The sequence below is a fragment of the Rhinoderma darwinii genome, chromosome 1, assembly GCF_050947455.1.
Source record: "Rhinoderma darwinii isolate aRhiDar2 chromosome 1, aRhiDar2.hap1, whole genome shotgun sequence".
Lineage (NCBI taxonomy): Eukaryota > Metazoa > Chordata > Amphibia > Anura > Rhinodermatidae > Rhinoderma > Rhinoderma darwinii.
The window spans coordinates 623764540-623791529 of record NC_134687.1 but is presented as its reverse complement, the minus strand read 5'-3'; the positions used below and the strand labels follow the sequence as shown (position 1 = coordinate 623791529).

The following is a 26990-nucleotide window of genomic DNA, read 5'->3' as shown; positions in this document are numbered from 1 at the left end:
GAACTCACATCACCTTAGGGTTCTTCTCATCTGAACTTATATCACCATGGGATCTTACTAAACCGAACTTAGATCACCATAGGGTTCTACTTAACCAAACATACAGCAGATCCCCATAGGATTTTGCTGGACCGAACTGAGATTACGTTATTGGGTGGCTCAAGGGCTGTGTTCTAAAGACCAGCGAATGGGGGATTAAAATATGCAGTGTCGTTCTGAGGCACCATATAGGGTTCACAGGACTGTAGTGCAGTCAGTTATTCACGGTCCATATCATGGCCACAACTCCTGGACCCCCCTGCAGTACTACTTAGATCATTATAGGGTTTTATGATGATCTAAGTTTAGATGTGAACTAAAAATAAAGAAGTAAAAATAAAACCCATAAAAAAAATAAAAAAATGAAAGACATAATGTGTGTACCTTATGGGTATTTCAAAAAGTTAATTTGGGTTTTAAACACCCTGTGTGTTCCTAGGGTAACCTATATAATTTGCGCACAGGACATGCTGATGTCAGCTCTTCTCATGTTTACTTTCCTGCCAAGTGAATCCTCTTCTGGAAATGTAGAAAATAGAGAGGAGTAGATGATTCTGTATTTTTAATCCTTCACAATCATCAGAAAAATAATTGAGGCCCTTGTCTGTGCAGCCCTTCATAGCAAAAAAAAAAAATCTATACCAGGGAGCCATAGCTTCTAGGGGAGAATACCTCCATAATATAGCAAACGATGTAGCATTATTACTACCCTCTCCCATACCAGTGGTGGGCTCCGCTGACAATGGCGGCTTTCCTATATCTAGCTACCGGCCACATTAGGTCTAGTGGCCTATTTAAAGAGAAGATCCAGGCTGTGTCCCTCGCTTATGTATTGAAGTACATCCTTGTGTTCTGTATTGTCCTTGACTTTGACCTTGACCGTGGCCTTGTTTCTGGATTCCATTCCAGTCTTGCCCCTTTGCATTTGTCGTCTGTTACCTGTTCTGCTACTGGTTCTGACCAATCCTCTGACTACGTCCTCATCTCCCCCTCTGGCTTGTTGCATCCTGAGCCATCTCATGGTGCCGACTATTTGCTCAGTTCCTGACTACACTACAGCTTCTGCGGAGGTTGTATGGAGCCATTCTAAGGCGGACAAGGGTGGGGTAAGATGTTGAACCCCGCAGAAGTGTCATGGAAAAGATTGAACGAAGTAGGAAGTTAGAGTGCCAACTTTAACGTTAATTTTGCTTATGCAAATATGTACAGTTCTTCTGCCGGTGCTAATGGTGCACACGGCTAAAAAAATTATATACATCTTCCCACTCTAGGAGGCACAAAAATATCAGTTACGATATACAGTATGTCGATCTTTTCACTGATGAGTGGCACTGACTTGGCTACCGTAAAAGGTGGCAATATGGCTGGCTAGTTCTTATGTGACCGGCAGACACTGGGTCTAGAGAATCCCTCCTTTTACAAGGGTTAACTGCTTGGGCCCAGTAAGCCTTAAAGAAGTACACCTAAATTATATTTATTTGCTCGCCGAGAGTCTATAATGCAAAACGCAAGCTGCGTTTGGCTTCCCCCGATCTGTAAACTGAATCGCGGATTCACACAGCATCTTATGTGTGGACCGGAAGCCAGTTCTCTATGTAAGTCTATGAGACTCAGAGAGTCTACCATATACTTCAGCCATATTGCCCCTTTTGGAGGTTGTTGCTGACCGCTTTGTCAATAGGCCCTACAGGACTCCACGTGGACCGACTCTCCCCTTAGTCTTGCACTATGCTGGCCACTGCTGGTACACCTTCCTTGGGGCCACATCGAATATTACGTCCCCCTTCACCGCCCAGCTATCCATACAGTGGGGCCCCGCACATCACCCCTGGTCACTCTTCAGGACCTGTCGCCACCCTAGGCCCAACCATGGATACTGAGGAGCATCACCAGTCCACTCAAGCTCCAAGTAATCGGTCTCTCTCATTCCTTCCACCTCCACAGCAGCTTTTACGGCTTCCACTTTTGCAACAACCCCTCTCTGAATCTTTACAGACCGCAGTTCATATCACGCCAACTTCCTCCCAATACTGAACATAGACTGGCGGGCTAACCGCTCTTCTATAGTACCGGCCCCCAGGCGTGATGATCACCCAGAGCAGTCAATGTAGCCAAAATGGCATCCGGGCCGTACATCCCGATACCACAAATATAATTGTGTGAATAAGCCAAACACCTGCCTTACCTTTGACAACATCAAGGATAACAATAAAATATGTACACGGCATCTTAGTTGTCAGATAGACACCCTTCTCTCCAATGCAGCCTCTATTCTTCCATCATTGTCAGACCATGACCGGTTCACCATGTTACAAGTGTTACCTGTAGTGGAGGGAATAGAATACAGCCACAACAACAACAATGCATGACAGCGGCACCATAGCACTTAAAGGCGCAGTACACCATAAATGTAGCAAATATATGTACAAGGCCATGTTGGTCACCAAAAGCATTTTTTTAGGCCATGCTACTTCCCCATTTTTCTTGGGGATTTAGTCTCCATACGTTACACCATAATGAAGGTCAGAGGTAGCTTTGTAAATGGCCTCTATCGTCAGGCCAAATCCCTTTGATTTAGGTAATCAATTTTGTAACAGGGAGGACTGCACCTACTAATCGCAGTCCATATTGCGGATCCATAGGCATGCCATGTGCCACTTAATGGAGCCTCTGTATGGCACCATATTCTATGGCCTCTATGATACCTCTATAAAACAGCATCTGATGGAGGGTCACAGAAATTTGTCTGTGTCCCCCATAAAAACTCAGAAGTACAATATGGACCCATGTGCATGAACCTTTATGGAGCAAATCAGCCCTATCGGGGCTTCTGATTGGCCAAACTGAGTTTGTCAGATGTAGCAGAGCTGATATAGTTATGAGTTTTTTTTCCGTTTTCCAGGGGACTGCTGGTTAACCTACTGAAACATATTAACTCACATTTATCACAATGCATAAAAGGAAAAGTCAAATGACAACTTTAGCTCTACTACATATATACCTTACAGCTTCTTATGATTTATTAGGGGCTGTTAGGCCTGGGCTACATGGCGACTTGCGGACGCAGTAAGATATCAGGACTACCACGATTGCAAATTTTGGCAAAATTAAGAAAATTATAAATGACCTGGGCACGGTCAAAAAAACAACCACTATGCCACATGAAAGGGGTCTGTCCTGGTGATGCCCTGTGAAGTTGGCATTGAAGTCCACCTAAGAGATGTTTGTATCTTGGCCATTGATTTACTTACGATGTTAATCGGTGACATTTCAGCAGGACTTTTGCTGACAGCGTGTAGATCAGGACATGACAGGTTGACCGTGACAAAACATTGTAGTTTCCAGGATATAGCATACATTTAACACAGGATAGTCAGCACAAAATGTGAGGAGGGGCGGCCATGTCATCTCAGATCTAGATCTTGTTTCCTAGGCATGTTTGTAGAAGGAAGTCAGAACGTGTAGGATCTTCCACTGCTGTAAATCACGACCACTGATAATGTTTAGAAATGACAGATATTCTGTGTAAATGTGAAAAAATGCTGAGATGTTATCCGCCTGCTAACACAGAGGTACGATGAGATTGTGTAGTAGTCAGCACAGCCGCCTCGCAGCTTAGGGACATGTCTGAATCCCCCATTGGTATGTTTTTTCCGCCTCGTCATGTTATTTCTATAGAACAGAGGAGATAAGCGGATGCCATATGTTGTTGTCACTGCTTATCTCAGGAAACAATACAATACAAATCAGGAGTCATCGAAATGGCCTGGTTCATTTTGACCTTAACATCCGGGCAGGGTCTGGCAGTCTATAAAGACATTACACTGACTGTGGATCTATATAATCCCTATAGTTAGCTTCAAAGGGGGTCTCCATTTTGCATGATCCCTATTTGTTAAAAGGGTCCCTTGACAATAAGCTGATCAAACAGTATCTTTCTGCTGTGACCTCAGCGATCAGCTGTGATCTGTAAGGAAACCTGGTAGTAAGTGTTTAAATTCCCTGCAGCGCCACCACAGGATAAATGAAGTATTACACAGTTTCCATTTCTATCAACGTGTCTGTGTAATACAGGACAGGACAGGTCCTCCAGAGTGAGAGACGCTCTTTATAACCGCTCTCCACTCTGCCCAAGAGATGAGGATCCCGAACAGAGAATCCCCCAGCAATTAACTCTAAACTGGACCAACCCTCTAATTTTTTACTATCCCTTTATCAACTTACATGTTCACCTGCCATGTAATTTCAATTGGGGGATGAAACATCTGGAACCACTTTTCTCTGAGGGCAAGGGTAAAATCCCATCCTTGTTTACCTATTGAGAGACCACCCGTCCCTGACCTCTGAGGTGCTTAAAAGAGCTGTCCAGGATCCAAGTAAATGTAATTCCACATGTTGTGTGTAGTATTACATCTCAGACCTATCCAATTCAATAGAGCTTAGCTGCAATACCAGCCACAGCCTAAGGACAAGGGAGGCGCTGTTTCTGGGAAAAACATGCAGTGCATACAGTAGCACTTCAAAATGTAAATATATAATATACGCATACAGGGGTGCAGAGGTAGCAGTTCCACCTAGACCCTGGTGCCTAAAGGAGGCACCAAAGGCTTTTTCTGCCACATAATAAGACACCAGTATCAATAATGGCACATGGTAGGTTATATTACCCTATCTGGGTGGGCACATAAAATGATATAACATTGTCAACATTTTTGTAAAATTGTTATTTCAGTGTTCCTTTTAAATGCAAAAAGTTTGATGGTAACCGTTGACTCAAGTGGGTTCAATATTTCACCGAGGACTGCTGCATCTGTTTTTTTTAGAAGAACGGAATGGACTGAATGGTAATCTTAGGGGAAAGCCTGTTCCTGCTGTCAGTTTAGGCTCCGCTCATTGTCATCACAGCTGCTCTATTGGAGAGAAGCAGTGAATTGTAGAATTCTGCGAGAACATTGAGAATCCACTAAATAAACGAGCATGAACGTTACTTACCATGCACAAGGATTTATCCGAATATTTCACCCAGCTTTTCCAGACGTATTAGGGTTCCACACATCTCCACGGGTTAAAGGCGTTGTCCAGTTTAGAAAACCTATTTCCATACACCCTATTAGGGAAATTGGCGTTAATAGAGGGGGTCCCCTGTTCAGGATCCTCATCTCTTGAGCAGAGTGGAGAGCGGTTACAAAGAGAGTCTCTTTCTCCAGGACCTGTTCTGTCCTGCATTAAACAGACAACCCATTTATACGAATGGGCATTGTTTAATACTTCATTTCCCCTGTGGTGGCGCTGCAGGGAAACTAAACACTTACTTCCTCATAGATCAAAGCTGATCGCTGGGGGGTCCCAGCAGAAGGACACTTTGTGATCTGCTTATTGTCAAGAGATCCTTCTAATAACTAGGGATTGTCCAAAGCGGAGACCCCTTTAATAATATGGCCCTGGGCAGGAGGCCATAGTTATTCCCATCTTTGCATTTTATTGATTTCTGAGTGGGTTTTTTTAACACGTGATCATTTTTATAATGGTGTAATGCATTTTATGTCCCCCATGGCCGCCACTATCACTGCCCTAAGGCCTCACGATCATTTTCGATTCATAAAGAAAACTTGTTTTTCACCAATGCTGAGTGCTTTTCCTTTCTCATACAAACAAAAGAGGAAATAGTTGCAGGAAATGGGTGTCCAGGATGGAGCTGACATGGACATTGTTAAATATGTACTGGCGTCCTGACTCTTGTAAACTTATCATGGACTATTCTAAAATTACTATACATGCCATTTGGACATAATCTTGAGGAAATTACTTTACACGTTAGACTGGAACGCTGATTGCATTGTATTTTAGGGATGTAGCCGTGTTGAGTTTCTTAGGTGCAGCAGAGACTAATTTTGTCAATGTATTTTTGTTAAATAATTCTGGCTTCACTTTTGGGTAACACATTTTTGTCATTAGACACTTGTAACCCCTGTTTAGAAATACAAAATGCATTTAGGTGGCTTCATTAAAGTGACTCTCCAACTTTTAGCATCAGGTCATTTTTACGTCCAAAATTCTGTTCTTATTCATTTCTTAATATATCTTTCTAACGCTCAGTGCTCTGTTTATCTGATACAGAGCTCCAAATCCCCTGTATGGATATAGATATAAAAGATAACATGCTGCCTGCCTGAAACCACCACTAGAGGGAGCTTATGAGCTTACTTCATGTTGTGATATTAATGGTTTCTATGTATAAACAGTCTGCAGTAAGCTCCTATGCTCCCTCTAGTGGTAGCTGCTGGTTACCAGCATACTATGTTTAACATTTAAGTCTATGCAGGGGCTTTGAAGCTTCGTACCCCTTTAAAGAGAACCTTTCACCTCCCCATACATGTGCAGCTGAGTGCAGTATGTAATGGGAGGGCTGCACAAACCCTCGGGCACTTTACATTTTTTTTCGACCTCCCTCCGTTATTTAGATATCGGTGCCGTTATATTTGGCGCCCAAGATTTAAATAGCCCCCTGAACTGTCAATGGGGCGTGTATTGGCAAGGGGGGGTGTTACTATGGCTGTGACACTGTCCAATCAGATATGGACAGTGTTACAGCAAGAGCGAGGAGAGAGAGTATGTGCACGCACACGCTCTCTCATTCTTTAGCTTTCAAGATCAGTCTTCTGCCGTACTGGCAAGGGGGCGTGTCACTGCTACGGACAGTGTAAGAGCTGTGGAGAGGAGAGCGCGCATGCGCGCTCTCATCTCTTCAGCTCTTGTGAGAGATCAGTCTTGTACTTTGTCTGCCGAACTGGCAATGGGGTGTGTCACTGCTATGGACAGTGTAAGAGCTGGGGAGCGCTTGCACTGTCCGTAGCAGAGACACGCCCCCTTGCCAGTTCGGCAGACAATACAAGACTGAGTGTGCTCTTCTCTCCACAGCTCTTACATTGTCCGTAGCACTGAGTGACACGCCCCCTTGCCAGTTCACCAGAAGACTAATCTTGAAAGCTGAAGAGTGAGAGTTAGGCCTCATTTACACGAGCGTGTGCGTTTTGCGCACGCAAAAAAACGCTGCGTTTTGCGTGCGCAAAAGGCAATTGACAGCTCCGTGTGTCATCCGTGTATGATGCGCGGCTGCGTGATTTTCGCGCAGCCGCCATCATAGAGATGAGGTAGTCGACGCCCGTCACTGTCCAAGGTGCTGAAAGAGCTAACTGATCGGCAGTAACTCTTTCAGCACCCTCGACAGTGAATGCCGATCACAATCTACACCAACCTGTGAATAAAAAAAGACGTTCACACTTACCATGAACTGCCTGCTTCCTCCAGTCCGGTCTCCCGGCCGTTGCCTTGGTGACGCGTCCCTCTCTTGTCATCCGGCCCCACCTCCCAGGATGACGCGGCAGGCCATGAGACCGCTGCAGCCTGTGATTGGCTGCAGCCTGTGCTTGGCCTGTGATTGGCTGCAGCTGTCACTTGGCCTGAATTGTCATCCCGGGAGGTCGGACTGGAGGAAGAAGCCGGGAGTTATCGGTAAGTCAGAACTTCTGTTTTTTTTTTCACGTATATGTATATTGTGAGCGAAAGTCACTGTCCATGGTGCTGAAACAGTTTAAGTCTTTCAGCACCGTGGGCAGTGACTGTCTCCTGACGTCGCGTACCCGAACATTTTTTGCCGGGTTCGGTTAAAACGAGTTCGGCCGAACCCGGTGAAGTTCGGTGCGCTCATCTCTAATTTGACACTCCGTTTGGATGTTTGTAACCAGAAAAGCACGTGGTGCTTTTCTGTTTACATTCATCCTTTTGACAGCTCTTGCGTGATTTTCGCGCATGCAACGCAGGACCGTCAGTGTGGCATGCGTTGTTTTCACGCACCCATTGAAGTCAATGGGTGCGTGTTGCGTGAAAAACGCAAGAATATAGAACATGTCGTGAGTTTTACGCAACGCACTCACGCTGCGCAAAATTCACGCATCGTCTAAACAGCCCCATAGACTATTATAGGTGCGTACGACACGCGTGAAAAGCACGCGCGTCGCACGCGCGTATAATACGCTCGTGTAAATGAGGCCTTAGAGCGTGCGTGCGCGCGCGCGTGGACACTTTCTCTCACCTTGCTCTTGCTATAATAATGTCCATATCTGATTGGACAGTGTCACAGCCATAGTAACACGCTCCCTTGCTAGTACACGCCCCGCTGACAGTTCAGGGGGTTATTTAAATCTCGGGCACCAAATATAACAGCACCGATATCTAAATAACGGAGGGAGGTAGAAAAAAAATGTAAAGTGCCCCAGGGTTTGTGCAGCCATCCCCATTACATCCTGCACATGTATGGGGAGGTGAAAGGTTCTCTTTAAGTGAGAAATACAGCTCTTCTACTTTTGTTTCTCTACCCTTATTCTATCATTGCAACTCAGTAAATGGCTAACATGGTTACCATTCTGCTATTTTTATTACTGGATTTGTTGTCCTTAAAAGTGAAATCCAACCAAACTTGATCTATGGATACGCCGTTCATAAGACATCAATCTTAGACTATCACCGTTTTCCAGAATGATGGGGATAAGTCGCTCCTTAAGGGACCTCAAACCTATTCAGCACTTCCAAGAGATTTCATTTGCTAGAAAAAAGGCATAGGGCCACCTAGACATAGGGCCCCTCCACTCCTCTATGTTGCATAGATCTTTGTCTGAGCAGTAAGAACAACTTTTGTGAAACAAAAACATTGTGCAGGACGTCACCTGTCGTCTAAACCTATTAATAAAGGATGGGAAAAGTGACGCAACCAAATTCCAAACCGTGTTTCAACCTTTTTTTAGAAGAGGAGTCATACAGCTGCTTGTATTCATGACTAGATGCCGAGAGATCTTCTTTATTTTCCACTCCATCAAGACTTTGTCTGGTCTTAAAAGGAACCCCTCCTGTTAAAAATAGAGACCAATCTTTGTGCGCCATGTTATAGAGCAGGAGGAGCTGAGCAGATTGATATCTTATTTTGTAGGAAAATATTCAGGATTACTTGTAATTTAATAATTATAAGCTCTAATCATTTGGGTTAGGAGTCCAGTGGGCGGTCCTACTCAATGATTGACAGCCATTCCTGTATAAGCGTGTATGCAGAGATAGCTGTCAATCACTGAAAAGGACCACCCACTGGACTATTTAGTCCACAGTGTGCAGGGATTTAAATAAAATTCTAGCTACCTGCAGTCACCACTAAGGGGAGCTTAGGAGCTTACTGCATACAGTATATACATTGAAGTCAATAATAACACAGTATGCAGTAAACTCCTAAGCTCCCCCTAGTGGTGGCTGCAGGTAGGCACAATTTTATCATATAACTGTATCTACTGTATGCTGGAGATTTGGAACTATGTAAATTACATGATGATAAAAGGTGGCGATTTCCTTTAAAACCTTCTAAAATACAACTTAATAGAAAATCCATAATGAAAACACTCTGCAGCCAACATAAAACATGAATTAAGCAAAATTTAAACATGTAAGCAAACAGAAAGTGATACGTCTCTAGATTTACTGCCAGTGGAAACACTGTAATAGTTTTGATTTAATTAACATAAATTGTGGCTTTTGCCCTTTTTATACTTATTGCATTTTCTCAAAATTTTTGAGATTCAGCTTTTTTCTTTTTAGAAATTGCTGAAACCACTGCCACAAAGCAAAACCATTAACAGCAGGCTGTGCACTGTCTACCGTTCAATGTAGTGGTCTCCAACTCCCAGGTATGCTGGGAGTTGTAGTTTTGCTACAACCGGAGGACCAGAGCTTAGAGGCCACTATTTTATAGTATAATAAATATAAATATTATACTGATTTATAGTATAATTGTTTTCTTCAATGTTTTTATAAAGTGAACAGGGGCAAATGCAGGATTTTTATAGAGGTTAGTAAATTTATTCTTGCCATGTCTCTGGGGGTCTAGAGTGGTGATCTAAGATGTGGTAGGTATTAACATGGCCGGCCTTAGATACATTCGACCAGTGCGGTCGCACAGGGCGCCAGCCGCAACACTGCAAGAGGGGCGCCAACGGGTGTGGGTATCCCCGCAGCGGGTCAGTGCCACTCGTTAAGTGCACTCAGGGCCGGCCTTAGGCAGTCGCCTTTCCGCCTGGGCGCTTCTTCACTTAGTGCCGTCACTACCGCTGTAGAAGCCACAGCGGCGCCACCGGCCATGAGGGCGGTGCTGCCGCTACCAGCCGCTGCGGCTGCTACAGCGGTAGCAACGGCACTATAGCAGAGCAGGGAGGTATCTAGGTGAGTACAATTTTTGTTTTTGTTTGGGGGCACTGTCTACAAGGGGAGGTGGGAGGGGGACTGTATGGCACGATCTACAAAAAGGAGGTGGAGGATTATGGCACTTTCTACAGGGAAGCTATATGGCAAAATCTACAGGGGGCACTATACTGTGTGGGGGCACTAAGCGGACATTATACTGTGTGGGGGTACTACAGGTGACATAATACTGTGGGCACAATTAGAGGACAAAATACTGTGTCCTTGAAGGGGTTGTAATATATTATTAAATATTATTATTATTATACTGTATGGGGGCACTAAAGGGGCATTATAATTTTTTTATGGGTTCATTTTTTCTTAATGATGGGGTGGGGAGCCAAAAGATAATTTCACACAGGGCGCCATTTATCCTAGGGCCGGCCCTGGGTATTAATATTCATATCCGTTATACATGGTGGTCTAGGATGGTTAGAGGTTAATATATGTAATATCCCTGGAAGTCTAGGGAGGTTTAGTGGAATACCTAATATTATTTAATAATATTATACAGAGTGATTCAAAAAGGATGATGCAAAAGTAAAGGCCTGAAGTTATAACATCAGTGGTTAATGTCCAGTGACTGAAAATGAAAGCAAAACTGGTTTAGTTGCCCATAGCCACCAATCACAGCTCAGCTTTCATTTTCAAGAGCCAAATTAGAAATGTGCTTACATAGTGTGACAAGATGGCGACATTAAAGCAGGAAAAAGCTTTTTGTATGTTGGAATATGCAAGAACGGGGTCTGTTGTGACAGTACAGCGAATAAATTTGGTAAATGTGCTCCGCATAGAAACTGCATTTCGCTTTGGGTGAAGCAATTCGAAATCACTGGTTGTTTATGTCATGGGGAAAGTCCGGGCCGCCAAAAGACTTCAGAAGAGACAGTGAACAGGATTCGAGCCGTGTACGAGCGTAGTCCTAGAAAGTCGACCAGGCTGACTCGTATGGAACTACAGGGGGCCACAACCCACGGTATGGTCTATCTTACTAAAACGTCTGCGTTGTAAGCCATGCAGATAACGTCTTCTTTAGGAGAGGAAACCAGACGACAAACCGAAACGCCGTGACTTGCAGGGAAGATTGGAAGAGGACGAAACTGGCCACTCCTCCCTGGACAAGTTAATGGAATGGCTTATGCCACAGATAGACTACGTTTGGCAGATCTTCCTCCAACAGAAGGATGGTGCACCTCCACATTTCCATTTGGATGTTCGCCGATACCTGAATGAAACTTCAACGGAACAATGAATGGTCCGATTCACCAGTGTTGCGCTGGCCTCCATGATTGCCAGATCTAACACCCTGCAACTTCTTTCTGTGGGGCTAGATCAAGGACTCAGTGTATCTGCCCTCCCAAGCACAAGATCTGAACGACCTGAGACAACGCATCACTGAAACAGTAGCGTCCACATCCTAGGACTACGCGCCTGGACAGAACTGGACTACCGCCTAGACATCTGCCGTGTCACCAATGGAAATCACTTTGGACATTTGTAGTGTATAGATAAAACTCTGATAGATCGTGTATCTTTTCATGTTAATAAATTTGTGCTATGTTCTCTCGGTTATGAATACCAAGGTTATAATTTTGCACCAGCCTTTTTGAATCACCCTGTAGTTATATAATTTATTATTATATGGTTTTAGATGGTGAAAGGGTTAATGGTCTTGGTTTTTCAGGCAGGAAAATGTAGCTATAATTTTCATAGATTTAATCTTAATAGGTCCAGAATTCTTAATAGGGGTTGGGTCTTTGATTTTTAAAAACAGTCCTAAATTCTGTCTGCTTGCAGCTGCCACTAGAGGGAGCTCACTGCATAGGGATGGTTCCTCCTTTATGTTCCTTGTGCTTTGCCGGGGCCATATGTAAATAGTGCAGTTGTGGCTCAGTCACTGCATCCCCCTCCTCGCCCTGTCTCCTTCACATAGCTACGTACAGTGGCCACGTGGCCTTGTCCTCTCCTCGTTACTGCTTCATTCAATAGATCGGACACAATTTTTGTTCAGCACCAAATCTATTACTAGTAATAGCCAAGTCATGTGGCCACTAAATGGAGCTGAGCTATGTACAAACTACAGGGAGGGGAAGAGGAGGCAATGTATGGACTGAGCCACGGCTGTGCTGTTTTGATCTAATGTAACTAGGGTTGCCACTAGGCCGGTAGCCAGGGGCCCGGGCCAGCCTCATTCCCCCTTTAATCGGACAGACCATCCCCCAGCCCCGATTGGACATGAAAAAAAATAATTTCCTCACCTCTTCTCTTGTCTGCAGGGGGCCCGTCCCAGTACCCCTCAGGCTGCCACATCAAGTCACAGCGCAGACAAGGCGCTGATGCCAGGCAGCGCCTGGACCTTATATGTGACACAGCATAAGTCCTCTTTGCGTGCTGCATCCTTCCCCTCCAGTCGCGGATGCACGCCCTGTGACTGCGATCGTTACGCCACTGCTGGTATTAATACTGGTAATCATTTTTTACAGGCAATAGCAAGTGACGGTAATTTGGCTTAATAAAACAGCACGTCAGATTACTTCTCGGGTCACCCAGCTCCAGGAATGTCAGCAATCCGGACTGCTGTTTTTTATTTATTTTTCCCGTGATTTTCATATTATACATGTAACCCTAGCAACCAGGCTGTAACTATTATACATGTAACCCTAGCAACCAGGCTGTAACTATTATACATGTAACCCTAGCAACCAGGCTGTAACTAATAGGCATGTAACACTTACGACTAGGCTGTAGCTATTATACATGTAACCCTAGCAACCAGGCTGTAACTATTAGGCATGTAATCCTAGCAACCAGGCTGTAACTATTAGTAATGTAACACTTACGACTAGGCTGTAGCTATTATACATGTAACCCTAGCAACCAGGCTGTAACTATTAGGCATGTAACACTTACGACTAGGCTGTAGCTATTATACATGTAACCCTAGCAACCAGGCTGTAACTATTAGGCATGTAATCCTAGCAACCAGGCTGTAACTATTAGGCATGTAACACTTACGACTAGGCTGTAGCTATAAGACAGAAAACCATAGCAAACAGGCTGTAACTATTAGACGTGTTACCATATCAACCCGGCTATAGCTATTAGACATGTAACCATCACAACCAGGCTTGAGCTGTTAGGCATGTGACCATAGCAACCAGGCTCAAGCTATTAGACATGTGACCCTAAGAACCAGGCTGTAGCTATAAGACCTGAAACCATAGCAACCAGACTGTAACTATTAAACTGTTTAACTTCGAAACCCGCGGCTGTAGCTATTACACATAAAACCATAGTGACCAGGCTGTAGCTATTAGAAATGTTACCATAGCAACCAGGCTGTAGCTATTAGACATGTGACCCTAGGGACCAGGCTGTAACTATAAGACACGGAACCATGGCAACCAGGCCGTAACTATTAGACGTGAAACCGTAGCAACCCAGTTGTAGCTATAAGATATAAAACCATAGCAACCAGGCTGTAGCTATTATATAAGTAACATTGTAACCCTAGTGTCTCGTCTGTAGCTATTAATCCTGCAATGTTGGTGAGACTGAACAGTTCTCTCCACCTCTTGGTGGTATTTGAGGCCGCCACCAGCTGCCTTGTGACGTAAAAGAAGAGTTATGGGTGAGGTGATTCTCAACCTATCCAACATTTATTATATACCCTGCGGATATATCATAAATGTCTTTGGTTGGAATACCCCTTTAAGTACTTAGAGGGTTAATGATACCAGAGTCATTTCTCACCCCCTGAGTCATCATCATCTTCACTTTCTGCTTATTTACGCTAAACTAACTTTTCCTGAAGGTTGATTGGAGTTTCGTATGTAATTTGTAGGGGAACTGATGCGGCTTCGCAGACGTTCTTCTCTTGTATTGCTGGAGGGTACAAAGTGTTTCACAGGAGAAGATGTTACGTAAGGCTGACAGCTGCTCTCAAGTCGCGCTCTCTGGGGTTCATCTTCCTGTAATTCAGTTTGGGCTGAGAATTGTTTACAGGCGCGATGCTGTGTGCTGGGTAATATGATTTTCTTGTCATGCCCGCTGTCAGATTAAACCTTCACTCCAGGAAATTTTCAGTTTATTTCCTAAAATCGACTGCACCGCATTGAAGAAAAAAAAATCTAATTTTTGTCATCTCCTTCCTTACGTTTGTGATTATGGCACCTGTGGTAGCGACTTGGAAATTAAACCGCTACGTCTTGGCTGCCATTTTCGAAAAAACTGCACCACATATTGCGAGGGGTGCAAAATATCATTGCCCAGGACGACATAATCTCTGTGTGTAAAGGTTTTTCAAATATTATTCTTCGACTCCCGGCATTAGCTGAATGACACTTGTAGATGTTTTTGGCACTGCAGCTCGTCCCATTCACTTGAATGGAACAGAGCTGCAGTACCTGGCACAGCCACAACCATATAAGCGGCGCTATGTCTGGGTAAATACTAAAGATATGGTGGTTCATTCTGCTGAACAGCGGGGCCATGGCGGTTTGACCTTCACTAATCAAATATTGATGTCCCCTTTAAATGCACAACCATGTTAAAGAGGATCTGTCACCTCTCCCGACATGTCGATTTTTAGTAAATACTTGTATTCCCCGTAAAATAACAATTCTGTAACCTATTTTAGAAACTGCCTTTTACCATTCCTCTGTTATTCCTCCTGAAAATGTATGAACACATTGATAACTGGGTGTTACCAATCCTCTTGCCAAAGGGCGTGTCCCTACACAGTCTCACTCTGTCAGTCCTGATTGGACAGTGTCAGTCTGTAGGGACACACCCCCAACTGGTAACAACCTGTTAATTTATTCATACATTTCTAGGAGGAATAACAGAGGCACGGCACAATGTAGAGTTCTAAGAAAAGCTGCTCCAGTTTTGTTATTTCATAGGGAATACAATTATTTACTAGATTTTACATGTAAGGAGATGAGACAGGTCCTCTTTAAATAAATGGGTGATGCCAACACTACTTTCAGGTCATGCCTGCTTGGTCCCTTTTTCTACTGGGGGGAGACAATCTGTGAAGGATTTTGCCATATAGATAAACTGCATTCTTAGCAAACAAGTAGTAGGGAAATTGGCCAAAGAATCATGGAAAGGGGGTAGAAGGGGAAACAAACACCAGGACTTTGAGTCCTGGGTGGCAAAACTTGGTACCATAATAGGGGCAAGCTCGATCTTTGCTATGAGGCTTTCTTTCTGCTTAGTAAGCCCCTACATACGGGCATCGACTGTCTAGTACTTTTTATAGACGTCGAAAATCATCCATAATTTATAGCAACCAGTTCAATTTGACTTTCTTAATTTCATAAAATAAGAAATATTGGATCTTCCTTATAACATCAAAACTAATAAAAACCAGACCGGATTCCATCAAGGAACGTAAATCCATCTCATTACCCGAGAATGTCATTTGGTCCATGTTAGCATGAGATTACGCTCAAGACTGGAGCCTTCACTTTATTAGATTATGTCACTCGCCATAACACAGCGTATAGGTATAATGACAGTCATAAATATGAAATATTAAGAAATCAAAATCATATGCTGCCTGTCCTGTCTGCTAGCTGAGTGACGAGGCCCAGATCCTATACGTCCATGTTTTCTAGTGCCCTTTATATATAAAGTATGTAGCTTTGCAAATAAATCTTTTATTGCTCCAATGCATCTAAAATAAAAAAAATAAAGCAACTTTTCATATAGTTCTAATTAAAAAAACTGCAGCTACTCTGTAGACTTATGTGTCTCCATGGTAACAGACTACAGACTCTGTGTAGTCTGATACCGCAGAAAAAAAAACATTAAGCAGGTTTTCATATAGTCCTAATTAAAAATCTACAGCTCCTATGTAGACCTATGTGTCTCCATAGTAACAGACTACAAACAGACCCTGTGTCGTCTGATCCTTCAGTCATGTCTTACTCTCATCCATCTGCCCCCTCTTCTACTGTCTATAGTTTATCATGAATTATTCTACTAGACCCAATGATCTATATAAAGGCCATAATATATGTTGTCTTATTTTTGTCTTATAGGTGTAAATATGGCATTTCTTTGAAAGCTGATTTTTGGGAGCTCCTCTGTAATTGGTTCATTTTGTTTTTAATGAGACTGACATTGTGAGGCAGGCCTCCAAACATGTCTACCGATGTAGAATCCTGCACCAGCACTTCAACTGATGTGGCTCCTGCCGCCAAACCAGCGACAAAGAAAGAAAAGAAAAAAGGTACTATAAACTGTCTAGTGTCATACACATATGCTACCACTAGGGGCCATTGATTTGCTTTCCATAATGATGAACCTGTTCTATAAACTTCTGCAGATCACGCAGTGCAATGCAGAACCCCTCCGCCTTCTGTTTCCCTCCACACTCTATAGATCCAACAACATTAAACTCATGGGCCAGGAATCCAGGGAGCTGGTCCCTTTTACCCCAAGGACTGAGCCATTTTTTTTTTTCATTTTTGTTTTTCCCCTCCCGCCTTCCAAGACCCATACATTTTTTAATTTTCCATCAATAGAATGGTGTGAGGGTTTATTTTTTAAAAATAACAACTTAACTTTATTGTGCGGATCAATACGATTACGGTGATACCACATTTATATAAGTTTTTTTATATTTTACTACTTTTACAAGGAAAAAACTATATGTTAAAAAAAAAATGTTTTTGTCATCACATTCGGGAGGGCTTCTTTTTTGCGGGACGAGCTGTAGTTGTTAGGGTATGTTCATACGCAGAGTCAAAAACGTCTCAACATACGGAGCTGTTTTCAAGAGAAAACAGCTCCTGATTTTCAGACGTTTTTTGTGCCACTCGCGATTTTCGTGGCGTATTTTACGGCCGTTTTTGGAGCTTTTTTCAATAGAGTCTATGGTAAACGGCTCCAAAAACTTCCCAAGAAGTGTCCTGCACTTTTTCGCGGCCGTTTTTTTATGCGCAAAAAAACGCTGTGAAAAACGCTCCGTTGGAACAGAACGCCGTTTTCCCATTGAAATCAATGGGCAGATGTTTAAAGGCTTCCGATTATTTAGGGCCGTTTTTCGGGTGTTTACAGCCCGAAAAACGTCCGAAAATAGGCCGTGTGAACATACCCTTATTGGTACAATTTTTTGGTACATACAACTTTTTGATCACTTTTTTATTAAATCTTTTTGAGAGCTAAGGTGACAAACAAACCAGCTATTTTGGCGGTTTACTTTCTTCGTTTTTTTCAGGGTTCATTAGAGTTAAATAATGGTATATTGTAATAGTTCAGACTTTTCCTGTGCAGCGATACCAATTTTGTTTATTTTTTTTCTTTTTCACATTACTTAAAAAGGCTCTGTCACCAGATTATAAGTGCCCCATCTCCAACATAATCTGATCGGCGCTGTAATGTACATAACAACAGTGGCTTTTATTTTGAAAAATGATCATTTTTGAGCAAGTTATGAGCAATTTTAGATTTATGCTAATTAGTTTCTTAAAGACCAACTGGGCGTGTTTTTACTTTTGACCAACTGGGTGTTGTAAAGAAGTGTATGAGGCTGACCAATCAGTGACCAATCAGAGTCATACACTTCTCATAGTTCCAGCCCATTGTTACAGTGTGATTGTGAAGTGAAAGAAGCTGGGCTGGAACAATGAGAAGTGTATGACTCTGATTGGTCACTGATTGGTCAGCCTCATACACTTCTTTACAACACCCAGTTGGTCAAAAGTAAAAACACGCGCAGTTGGTCTTTAAGAAACTAATTAGCATAAATCTAAAATTGCTCATAACTTGCTCAAAAATGATTGTTTTTCAAAATAAAAACCACTGCTGTTACCTACATTACAGCGCCGATCATATTATGTAGGCGATGGGGCACTTATAATCTGGTGACAGAGCCTCTTTAAGAGGAAAAAGAAAACCGGGTTTTTTAGGACTTTTTTTTTTTTCACTACTAAAAACGTTCTTAAACTTATTTTACAAATTTTATTAGTCCCCCTAGAGGACTTGAACCAGTGATCATTAGATTGCTGGTACAATACTTCAATACTAATCTATTGTCCTTTTTACAGGCTTCTGTTAAGCCCTGCCAGAGGTACGGCTTAACAGAGGCAGAGAGAAGGCAGACCTGGGGGCTTTCATTAGGCCCCTGGGCTGCCATGACAACCATTGGCACCCTGCGATCGTGTCACAGTGGGGCGGGGCGATGAGCTGTCGGAGGTGGCCGCCCCCCTCTTTTCAACGCCTCAGATGCTGTGGTTACAATTGACAGCAGCATTCAAGGGGTTAAACAGCCAGGAACAGTGTGATCGGTGTCAGCAGTAATACACGGCCAGAGATGCACCTAATTTATTAAGAGTCATGCGGCTCTTAATAAATTAGGTGCATCTAATTCCAGCGCTCTTTAAATTAAGATTGGCGTATGAACGCCAGTCTTAATAAATTCCCCCCATAGAGATAAATTAATGTCTACCTACAGCCACCACTAGGGGGAGCTCACCACATGCACATTTATACAGCACCCATTAACCTCTCCCTGTATTTAGTGAGCTCTCCCTAGTGGTGACTGTAGGAAGTGAGAATTTTTATAAAAATGGAGCTCTGATCTGCATAAAGATATATAAATGTATTATGACCCTCAAAAGGAAATAAAGTGCAATTTTAAGGAGGGCGTGGGACCGGGTGCCTGATTGCATGATTGGTCAATCTATCCTTACGTTACAGGTTGACTAGAATGTACCAAATATTTGCAGAATTGAATAGATTGTGAATCTTTGCGGAGGAGGTGATGGACAATGTTTTGTCAGGTGAAGATCCTCACAACCTCCAGACTTCTTCATCATGGAAACCATGTGAATGACCAAACATAGCAAAGAGAGTAGATAGTTAATGCAACCCATGTGTCTTCAAGACCACAAACATCTGGTTTTCATGTAAAGTGCTGAATGAAGGACCCACTGTGACCACTGAAACATGATAGCAATGCTGGTCTGGGCAGATTTACAGCCGCGGGACTCTTAGCATAGGTTTATTGCACATAGACTATTTAGTTACCCTACATTGTATGGCCGTAATGTTGTTTATTGATCATGCCGTATACAGATCATTGAATAAAAGATTTTCCAATTAATGCAGTAATTCGAGAAGCTGATGAATACAAAAGATGCTGGGGATACTAGTTCTGCAGGCGTTGGAGGAAGGAATAGTTTTAGCTATTGATCGTGTTGTCTCGAATTCCCGCAGGTCCAGAGAAAACAGATGAATTCCTTCTCGCCAGATTTAAAGGGGACGGCGTACGATATAAAGCCAAATTAATTGGAATTGATGATGTACCAGAAGCGCGTGGAGATAAAATGAGTCAGGACTCCATGATGAAGCTGAAGGTGAGCGTCCCATCCTTTAGTTTATTGGTAGACATATAGGGAGTTTTATGTTATTTTTGGGGGAAGACTATGCCCAACTTAATGATTAATTTCATAACATATCTTTATAGGGATTGGAGCACCGTTTTACTGATACAGAGCTCCAAATCTCCTGCATGGACATAGATTATTCAATTCTGATTCTCTGCAGCCACCACTAGGGGGAGCTAAGGAGCTTACTGAATACTGATCTATTACTGAGTTCAATAAAAGCTGTATAAATATGTACTCATCAAGCTCACCCTAGTGGTGGCTGCATGCATCCAGAATTGTATTATTAACTCTTTGGCCATACAAGAGATATGTAGCTAAAATTAATCCGCACAGAATATTGGATTTAATTGGATGTGATGTTCCAATTGTGCTGTATGAAGGACCGACTGTGACCCCTTTTGGAGTTACACTTTTAAATAATAACATTTTCTCTGCCACCACTAGGGGGAGCTTGCTACATATTGGTTTATTATAAAGTTAATTGGGAGCTGTACAAATCCCTATGCAGTGAACTCCCTCTAGTGGTGGCTGCAGGCAAAAATAATTGTATTATGTAACTCTTTGTGAGCTGTATATCTCTGTATGCAGTGAGCTCCCTCTAGTGGTGGCTGCAGGCAGCAGAATGTTATTATATAACTGTATGGGATCTGTATACAGTATGTCACAATCTGTGGGTGTGTGGACCCACTGGGCCCTACCTCCGTAGCGGCATGGCAGCTGACCAAACTACAGTGTACCAAGTTAATATATATAGTCCAAGCACAAGGGTACCTTTGATAGTCCAGACAGTAGCAACGGCTAGGCACAGATGGGATCTTGAGGGCAGGTGATGCAGATGAGACAGATGACACCAAACGTGGTGTAACACAGCAGACATGGCCAATGGTAGAACTCCACTCCAACACGATAATAGCGGGCACAGGAACAACTACAACACGGGATACAGGTAGCAGGGCATGGGAACAACGGGAACAGGATAATACTAAGGGACCATTTGCGAGACTAACAGAGGAATACGAACAATGCTCAGGCAATGAGCAAAGGGGCAGGGGCCTTCTTATAGCCCAGGGTAATTAATATTTTACATGCGCGCGCCCCTTTAAGGCCGAGCGCAAGCGTGCGCGCGCTCCCTACGGGACACAGCAGAGTGGAGCGGAAGTGAGCGCTGGCGTTTGCTGTGGAGGAGATGCGGGCCAGCACTCAGCAGACCATAGCTGTGGCCGTCGAGGGGTGAGTAATCCCGACGGTCCGTGGCCAGAGATGTTACACAGTATATCTGTATGTATTGAGCTCCCACTAATGGAGACTGCAGGCAACATAATTTTATCGCGTAACTCTATGGGAGCTGTATATATCTGTATGTAGGAAGCTCCCCCTAATGGTGGCTGCAGGCAAAAATAATTTTATCATGTAACTCTATGGCTGTGTGAAGAGAAGCAGGGAATTGAAAGCTTTGATATTAAATAATTAAATTATAGGTACCTTTGCCTGCCCTAAACCACCTCTACTTGCCCATGCACCATCCCAAAATTCCCGGACATCTGGCATAATGTGCTTGGATGCCCACCTTTAAAAATCCTACGTTTGCTCTTTCATACATTACAGTTTCCTCCAATCTTGCCCCTGACTGCATCTCCCACCAGAAGTATGAATCTGATTGTAGATACTATGCAGTACAGAATTTAGGCATTGTACGAAAAAAAAAAAATCAGTACCAGCCTATCTGCCGATCTGCAAAATTTAGCATTATGAATTTGTTAAAAACTCGAGGATAATGTATCCTTCCCCTCCCCCACATATCTCTTTTTTTTAAATTCGGATTATTATTTTTTCTCACTTTGTCTCGTACCCCGTTCAGTTTTTCCTTGTTTTTAGACGGTTCTTGCATTTGACTTGGGACATTTCTCAGAAGTGGAAGTTGCAAAATAAGAGTGGCGTTTTCAAAGGTGTAGACTATTTAAAAGGGCTTGGCTAAATATATTCAGACCCCTATATTAACATCAGACCCCATACCAGACGCATATATTAATATCCGACCCCAGACCAGACCCCTTTATTAATATCAGACCCCATACCAGACACCTATATTAATATCATACCCCAGACCAGGCCCCTATATTAATATCAGACCCCAGACCAGACCTCTATATTAATATCAGACCCAAGACCAGACCCCTATATTAATATCAGGCTCCAGACCAGGCCCCTATATTAATATCTGATCCAAGACCAGACCCCTATATTAATATCAGGCTCCAGACCAGACCTCTATATTAATATCTGATCCCAGACCAGACCCCTATATTAATATCAGGCTCCAGACCAGGCCCCTATATTAATATCTGATCCCAGACCAGACCCCTATATTAATATCAGGCTCCAGACCAGGCCCCTATATTAATATCAGACCCATGACCAGATCCCCTAAATATATTCAGACCCCCTTAATACTCCCACCCCAGATTTAAAAAAAAATATTCAGACCCCAGCCCAGATTGTATATTTACCCTTATCTCTCCTGACTCTTGTTCAGCTCCGGGCCCCGGTGCACTGGGTTCTGACGCCATCCAGTGTCAGAACGTTGTGTGCGCTGCCGCTGATCCTAAACGGCACCCAGAGCTGAAAAAGAGCCTGGAACGAGGAGGGTTACTATACACTTTGATTTTCTTATATTCCCCCCCCCCCTTTTTAATCTTCCTCCTGGTAAGTGGGTGAAATCTATAGATCACCAGGTGTGGGAAGCTAAAAATAGGGTGACTCCTAGTAAACCAGGTGAATTTACGTATCTGCTGTATGTAATTTTGCCCCCTGTATTAACCTTTTATTACCTTGTATTTCTTGTAGGGAATGGCAGCAGCAGCTCGTTCTCAGGGACAACACAAGCAGCGGATTTGGGTGAACATTTCCCTTTCTGGCATAAAAATAATTGACGAGAAAACTGGTGTAAGTTTTTGAAATTTTTTGCTTTTTTTGTAATGGATGCGCTGTATCTCTTTAAACAGATCCTATGGCTAGATGTATAATTACAAAATTAGTAAGGTAGTGAGAGACATAGAAAAGTTTGGTTTGGTCCCTGTACCCTCCACTCAAGCACCAAATTGGCACGTGGGTTTGTGCAGCTGACAAAAAGGCATTCAACATAATATCAGACGTACAGTACAATCCCATAGCAGGCTAAGGGCGCCGTTTTACTGATCTGTAATACGGTCGTGTGGACTGGCTTCAAAACAAACAAAATGATGATGTCATCGGTACATTATATTGTGCTTGCCTCTGAGAATTCCGGAAATTATAATGCAGATGTTTTAAGGACGTTTTATAGCTGCTCAGATTCCTGCAGAGCTCCGTCCAAAAATTCCACCCTGTATATTTTTTCGCAGATATTTGGGAAAGGAAAAAAAAAAGTGAGAATTCATTGAAAAACAAATATTCTAACACTTGCGCAACCAAAAGCTTAGTCATCTGGAACACGACGTTCCGGTAACTGGAGCTCTCGCTGGACACTTTGGCTGTTATAAGGTGACGAGCTTTTATGACCCCCAGCTGTTTAAATATTGCATGGAGCAATAGTGTGAAGGAGTCTCAAGACATTACAGACTTTATTAGGATTCAGTAACCGCCACATATTCTTACCGGGACGCAGAAATAACATCATCGCGTTCATTTTGTAGGAGCTTCCGACATTATTATCCAGGATATTTGGGGTAATACCGCATGGGAATTCTCTTTCAGGAAACTATTGAACATGTGACTGGTTCAGCTACTTATAAAGTTCTTAATGACCCTTATTTCAGGCAGATTTTGGCGTAACTGCGCAAAAACAAGGTCGGTAAGATTTGCAACTTTTCTCATCGCTCGCCAGCTTTGGAAAGTGATGAGAAAAGTTGGCGTGGTCTCCTTTAGGCCACATTTATCAAGAGAAACAGGTGAAAATCGAGGAAATTTTGGCAAAATTTTGGCAAAAATCAACACCATTCAGACAATTACCCCAATTGCGCCAATTTTTTTAAGAGACATGATTCCTTTTTAATACATTTTTTGCAAATCATTCTAATTATCGCCTTTACTATGACTGCAGGATGTTACGCAAGTCATTGCAAAGGAGATAGTTGGACTTAATAGGGTTATTTGAACTTTTTTAATGGTTGAAAGATATTGGCCCTCGTTTACTAGGCAGTTTGCACAAGGTTTTGGAGTAAACTGCCCTAAAAAGGTCGCAAACCGTGACGTTCGACAAATTTGACTTTTTCCATCACTCGCCAAATTTTGAAAATGATGAAAAAAGTCGCCGTGTTCTCCAAAGAGATGACCTTTTAGGCCACATTTATTAAGAAAAATAGTTAAAATTGCGCCAATTTTTGTGTTTTTTGCAGGCGTAGGAATTTAGTGCACCGTTTAATAAATTTGGCGCAAATCACTCCTTTATCTAGACTGGTGCAATGTGGTCCATGATACTTTTTTTTTTTTTTTTAATGACTGGAATATATTGTCACTCCTGCGGCCCCCGTTTTCTACCCCCTCCCACAATTCATTATTAAACAAAAAATTACTCCTTGTGCTTGTTCCGGGGACCTGTGGAAGGGAAGGCACAGAAGTGCTGAAAGAAAGAAATATATGTGTTGATATGTTGATGTGTGATTTTAGTTGTATTGAAATGAATAAAGCAATTTTGCAAGTTGTCTTGATTTAAGAAAACATATCATTTTGTGTTTACAGCTCTTATGCAGACCTATGTGGCTCCATGGTTACAGACCAAAAAACTAACCTCATGTGTAGTCTGATCCGACAGTCATGTGTTACTTCGCTTACTCTTGATAACCTACCGACAGTAGAAGGGGGCAGAGGAGAGAAAGTGACCCATGTCTGCAGGATCAGACTACACAGGGTTTGTTTGTAGTCTGTAACCATGGAGACAAATAAATCTGCAAAGGTGCTGTATACACAAAACAATAGGAGATTTTAAATCAAGAGCATTTGCAACGTTTAATTTTTTTATTTTAGATGCATTGAAGAAGTTAAAAATGATTGCAAAAGTACACAAACCCTTAAATATATCACTGCGTTGCTCTCTTCTGTCAATAGTAAAGAATGTCTGTTCTACCGTCTCTTATATCTATTCGTTATATAGTATATCCCCAACTCTGAAATGGCCCTATCCCACTTTCCTTTTGTCTTTGTAAACCTGCACAGTGCTCCAAGTCTCCACAATCACAACAAGGTCAGGAAGATACTGACAGATATGTATGGCACCTTACAAGGGATGAGTAAGGGGTTAGGGGCAACAAGTTTTGGGTCATCCTGTCCTGGGGGAGACAAATGATAGCATGAACCGGCACCAGCTTGGTGTTAGCTATGGGGCCGCCAATCCCCAAACTCAGAAATAGTGCCCCTTTATTTCATGTAAGTAAAACTGCACAAGCCCGTTAGTCTTCTTTTTCCCCATTATACAGGGTCCCCCAAATTTGTGGCATAAGCCCCATAGATCCATGAGCCGCTCATGTGTGGGAAAAGGAATGACCCAATCTTTACCCCCCTGGATGTCCAAAAATGTAAACAATGGGGTCCAAGAGGAAGGATGGGAGGAAAGGAGCCCAAAGGGCCCTCTCCGTTTTTCTGTAAGAGGCCCAGATACTATTGACGCCAGCCCTGACAGAGTCAGACTGGCCCGCCAGAGGATATTGTCTGGAGCACCTCCCCTTTTAATTTTATTGTGCGCTATGCGGTTATAGCTGCACACAGGACATACTGTATCAGCAAAAAGAATGAATAGCTTATTGGTGCATTAACCCAGAAAAAATAATCAACCCCCTAATCTAGGTGGGCCACTTTCTAATTTCAGAGCCCGGGCCCCCACAAGAGCAACTTTTATGTTAAACAATTATCAAAAAATTCAGGGTTTATATTTTATATGTACATTAGGTCCTATTAAAGCAGGGAGTGGAACAAAGACTCGGCATCATAATGAGGGCCCATATTGATCTTAGGTATTGGGCTCTATTTATGCTACTTCTCTGAACATCCCTATAGGAGCAGTAATGAAAGTTAAATGGAAGTTTTACCAAATTAGGTCTTAGATTTACCTGTGGAAAATCCTCTTTACATTCGCCAAAACCAGCATGATGGATATAGTCACCATGAATACCGAAATAATACATTAGAAAGAAAAAAGCCATATATTTACCCCCATGGGTGCAGCACGGGAGAAGTCCTGCAAATCTGTTTTGGAACTCACTGCCCCAGACCATCAGACCAGCTCCTAACATTCCTAGTTTTAAGAGTGCTCATCTATATCTTCCTGTCTATTGATGGTGGAGAAGGGGGCACCTTTTTGATTTTGATCTATGGGTTTGTTCCTGTAACATATATACTGTGAGTCGGGCATAACTATATGACTGCCACGAGGTATAACTTGAAGCTTCTGGACTCCAAGGCAAAATCTGTATCAGGGCCCCCGTATACAATGTGCCATTTGTAATACTAGTCTTCCTATGGGGCAGAGCGGCCTATTGGCCCCCTCAGGAACCAGGGTCCAGGTGTAACTACTACCTCTGCTCCGCCTATAGCTACGCAGCTCTCTACTGTCACATCTCACTTTGCATGCTACATGTACCCTCCACGTTCTCATATTCACTGCGTTGGCATCATTTCACTTTGTTCCACATGCTGGAGATGAGCTAGAAGTGCCCCTGTGGGCACTGTCTGGTAGAAATGATTGCTTATAGCAATGCTACCCACAGTGACGGAGGCCATCATGGCAGCAGACATCCATCACTATAGCTGGTGTGATGATTCCTATGCGCACTGTTTGCAATTTATCAATCACTCTCTTCTGTATGTGGATTAATAATTAGGACGACTTCTCTTTAATTACTTTTTAGGTAATCGAGCATGAACATCCAGTTAATAAGATTTCTTTCATTGCCCGAGATGTGACTGACAACCGAGCGTTTGGATACGTCTGTGGAGCTGAAGGACAACATCAATTCTTTGCCATAAAAACAGCGCAGCAGGTACGGTGTGACAGGATTATTAAGAGCTGTACGTCAAGGCAGCGACCTTGGAGAAAGTTAGTACGGGTGGAATTTTTTTGTAATTTTTTAATTTTTTTCATCCTTATTCCTGCTACTGACCCATCGCTGAATGCAAAGTAACTATCAAAGGACGCTGTACGTCATCTGCGCAGATGGAGTAGACCTCAGAGATACTCCTATTGACAATTAATATGCAATCCTTCCCTGCCCCCCCTAGATAGACATACTTTCCGAGTAATTG

General features: G+C 42.9%; 1 protein-coding gene across 5 annotated transcripts in view; it reads left to right on the top strand.

Annotated features, from left to right (window-relative positions):
• The window catches only part of DAB2 (DAB adaptor protein 2), a 115502-nt gene that overhangs the window by 46239 nt on the left and 42273 nt on the right, over nt 1-26990 (top strand). For all 5 annotated transcript variants that reach the window (XM_075842255.1, XM_075842273.1, XM_075842265.1 and 2 more), the window contains exons 2-5: nt 16365-16555; nt 19546-19685; nt 22563-22661; nt 26597-26728. In XM_075842255.1, coding sequence (XP_075698370.1) covers nt 16468-16555; nt 19546-19685; nt 22563-22661; nt 26597-26728 — 459 coding nt within the window. In that variant the 5' untranslated portion in view covers nt 16365-16467. The remainder of the gene's footprint in view (nt 1-16364; nt 16556-19545; nt 19686-22562; nt 22662-26596; nt 26729-26990) is intronic.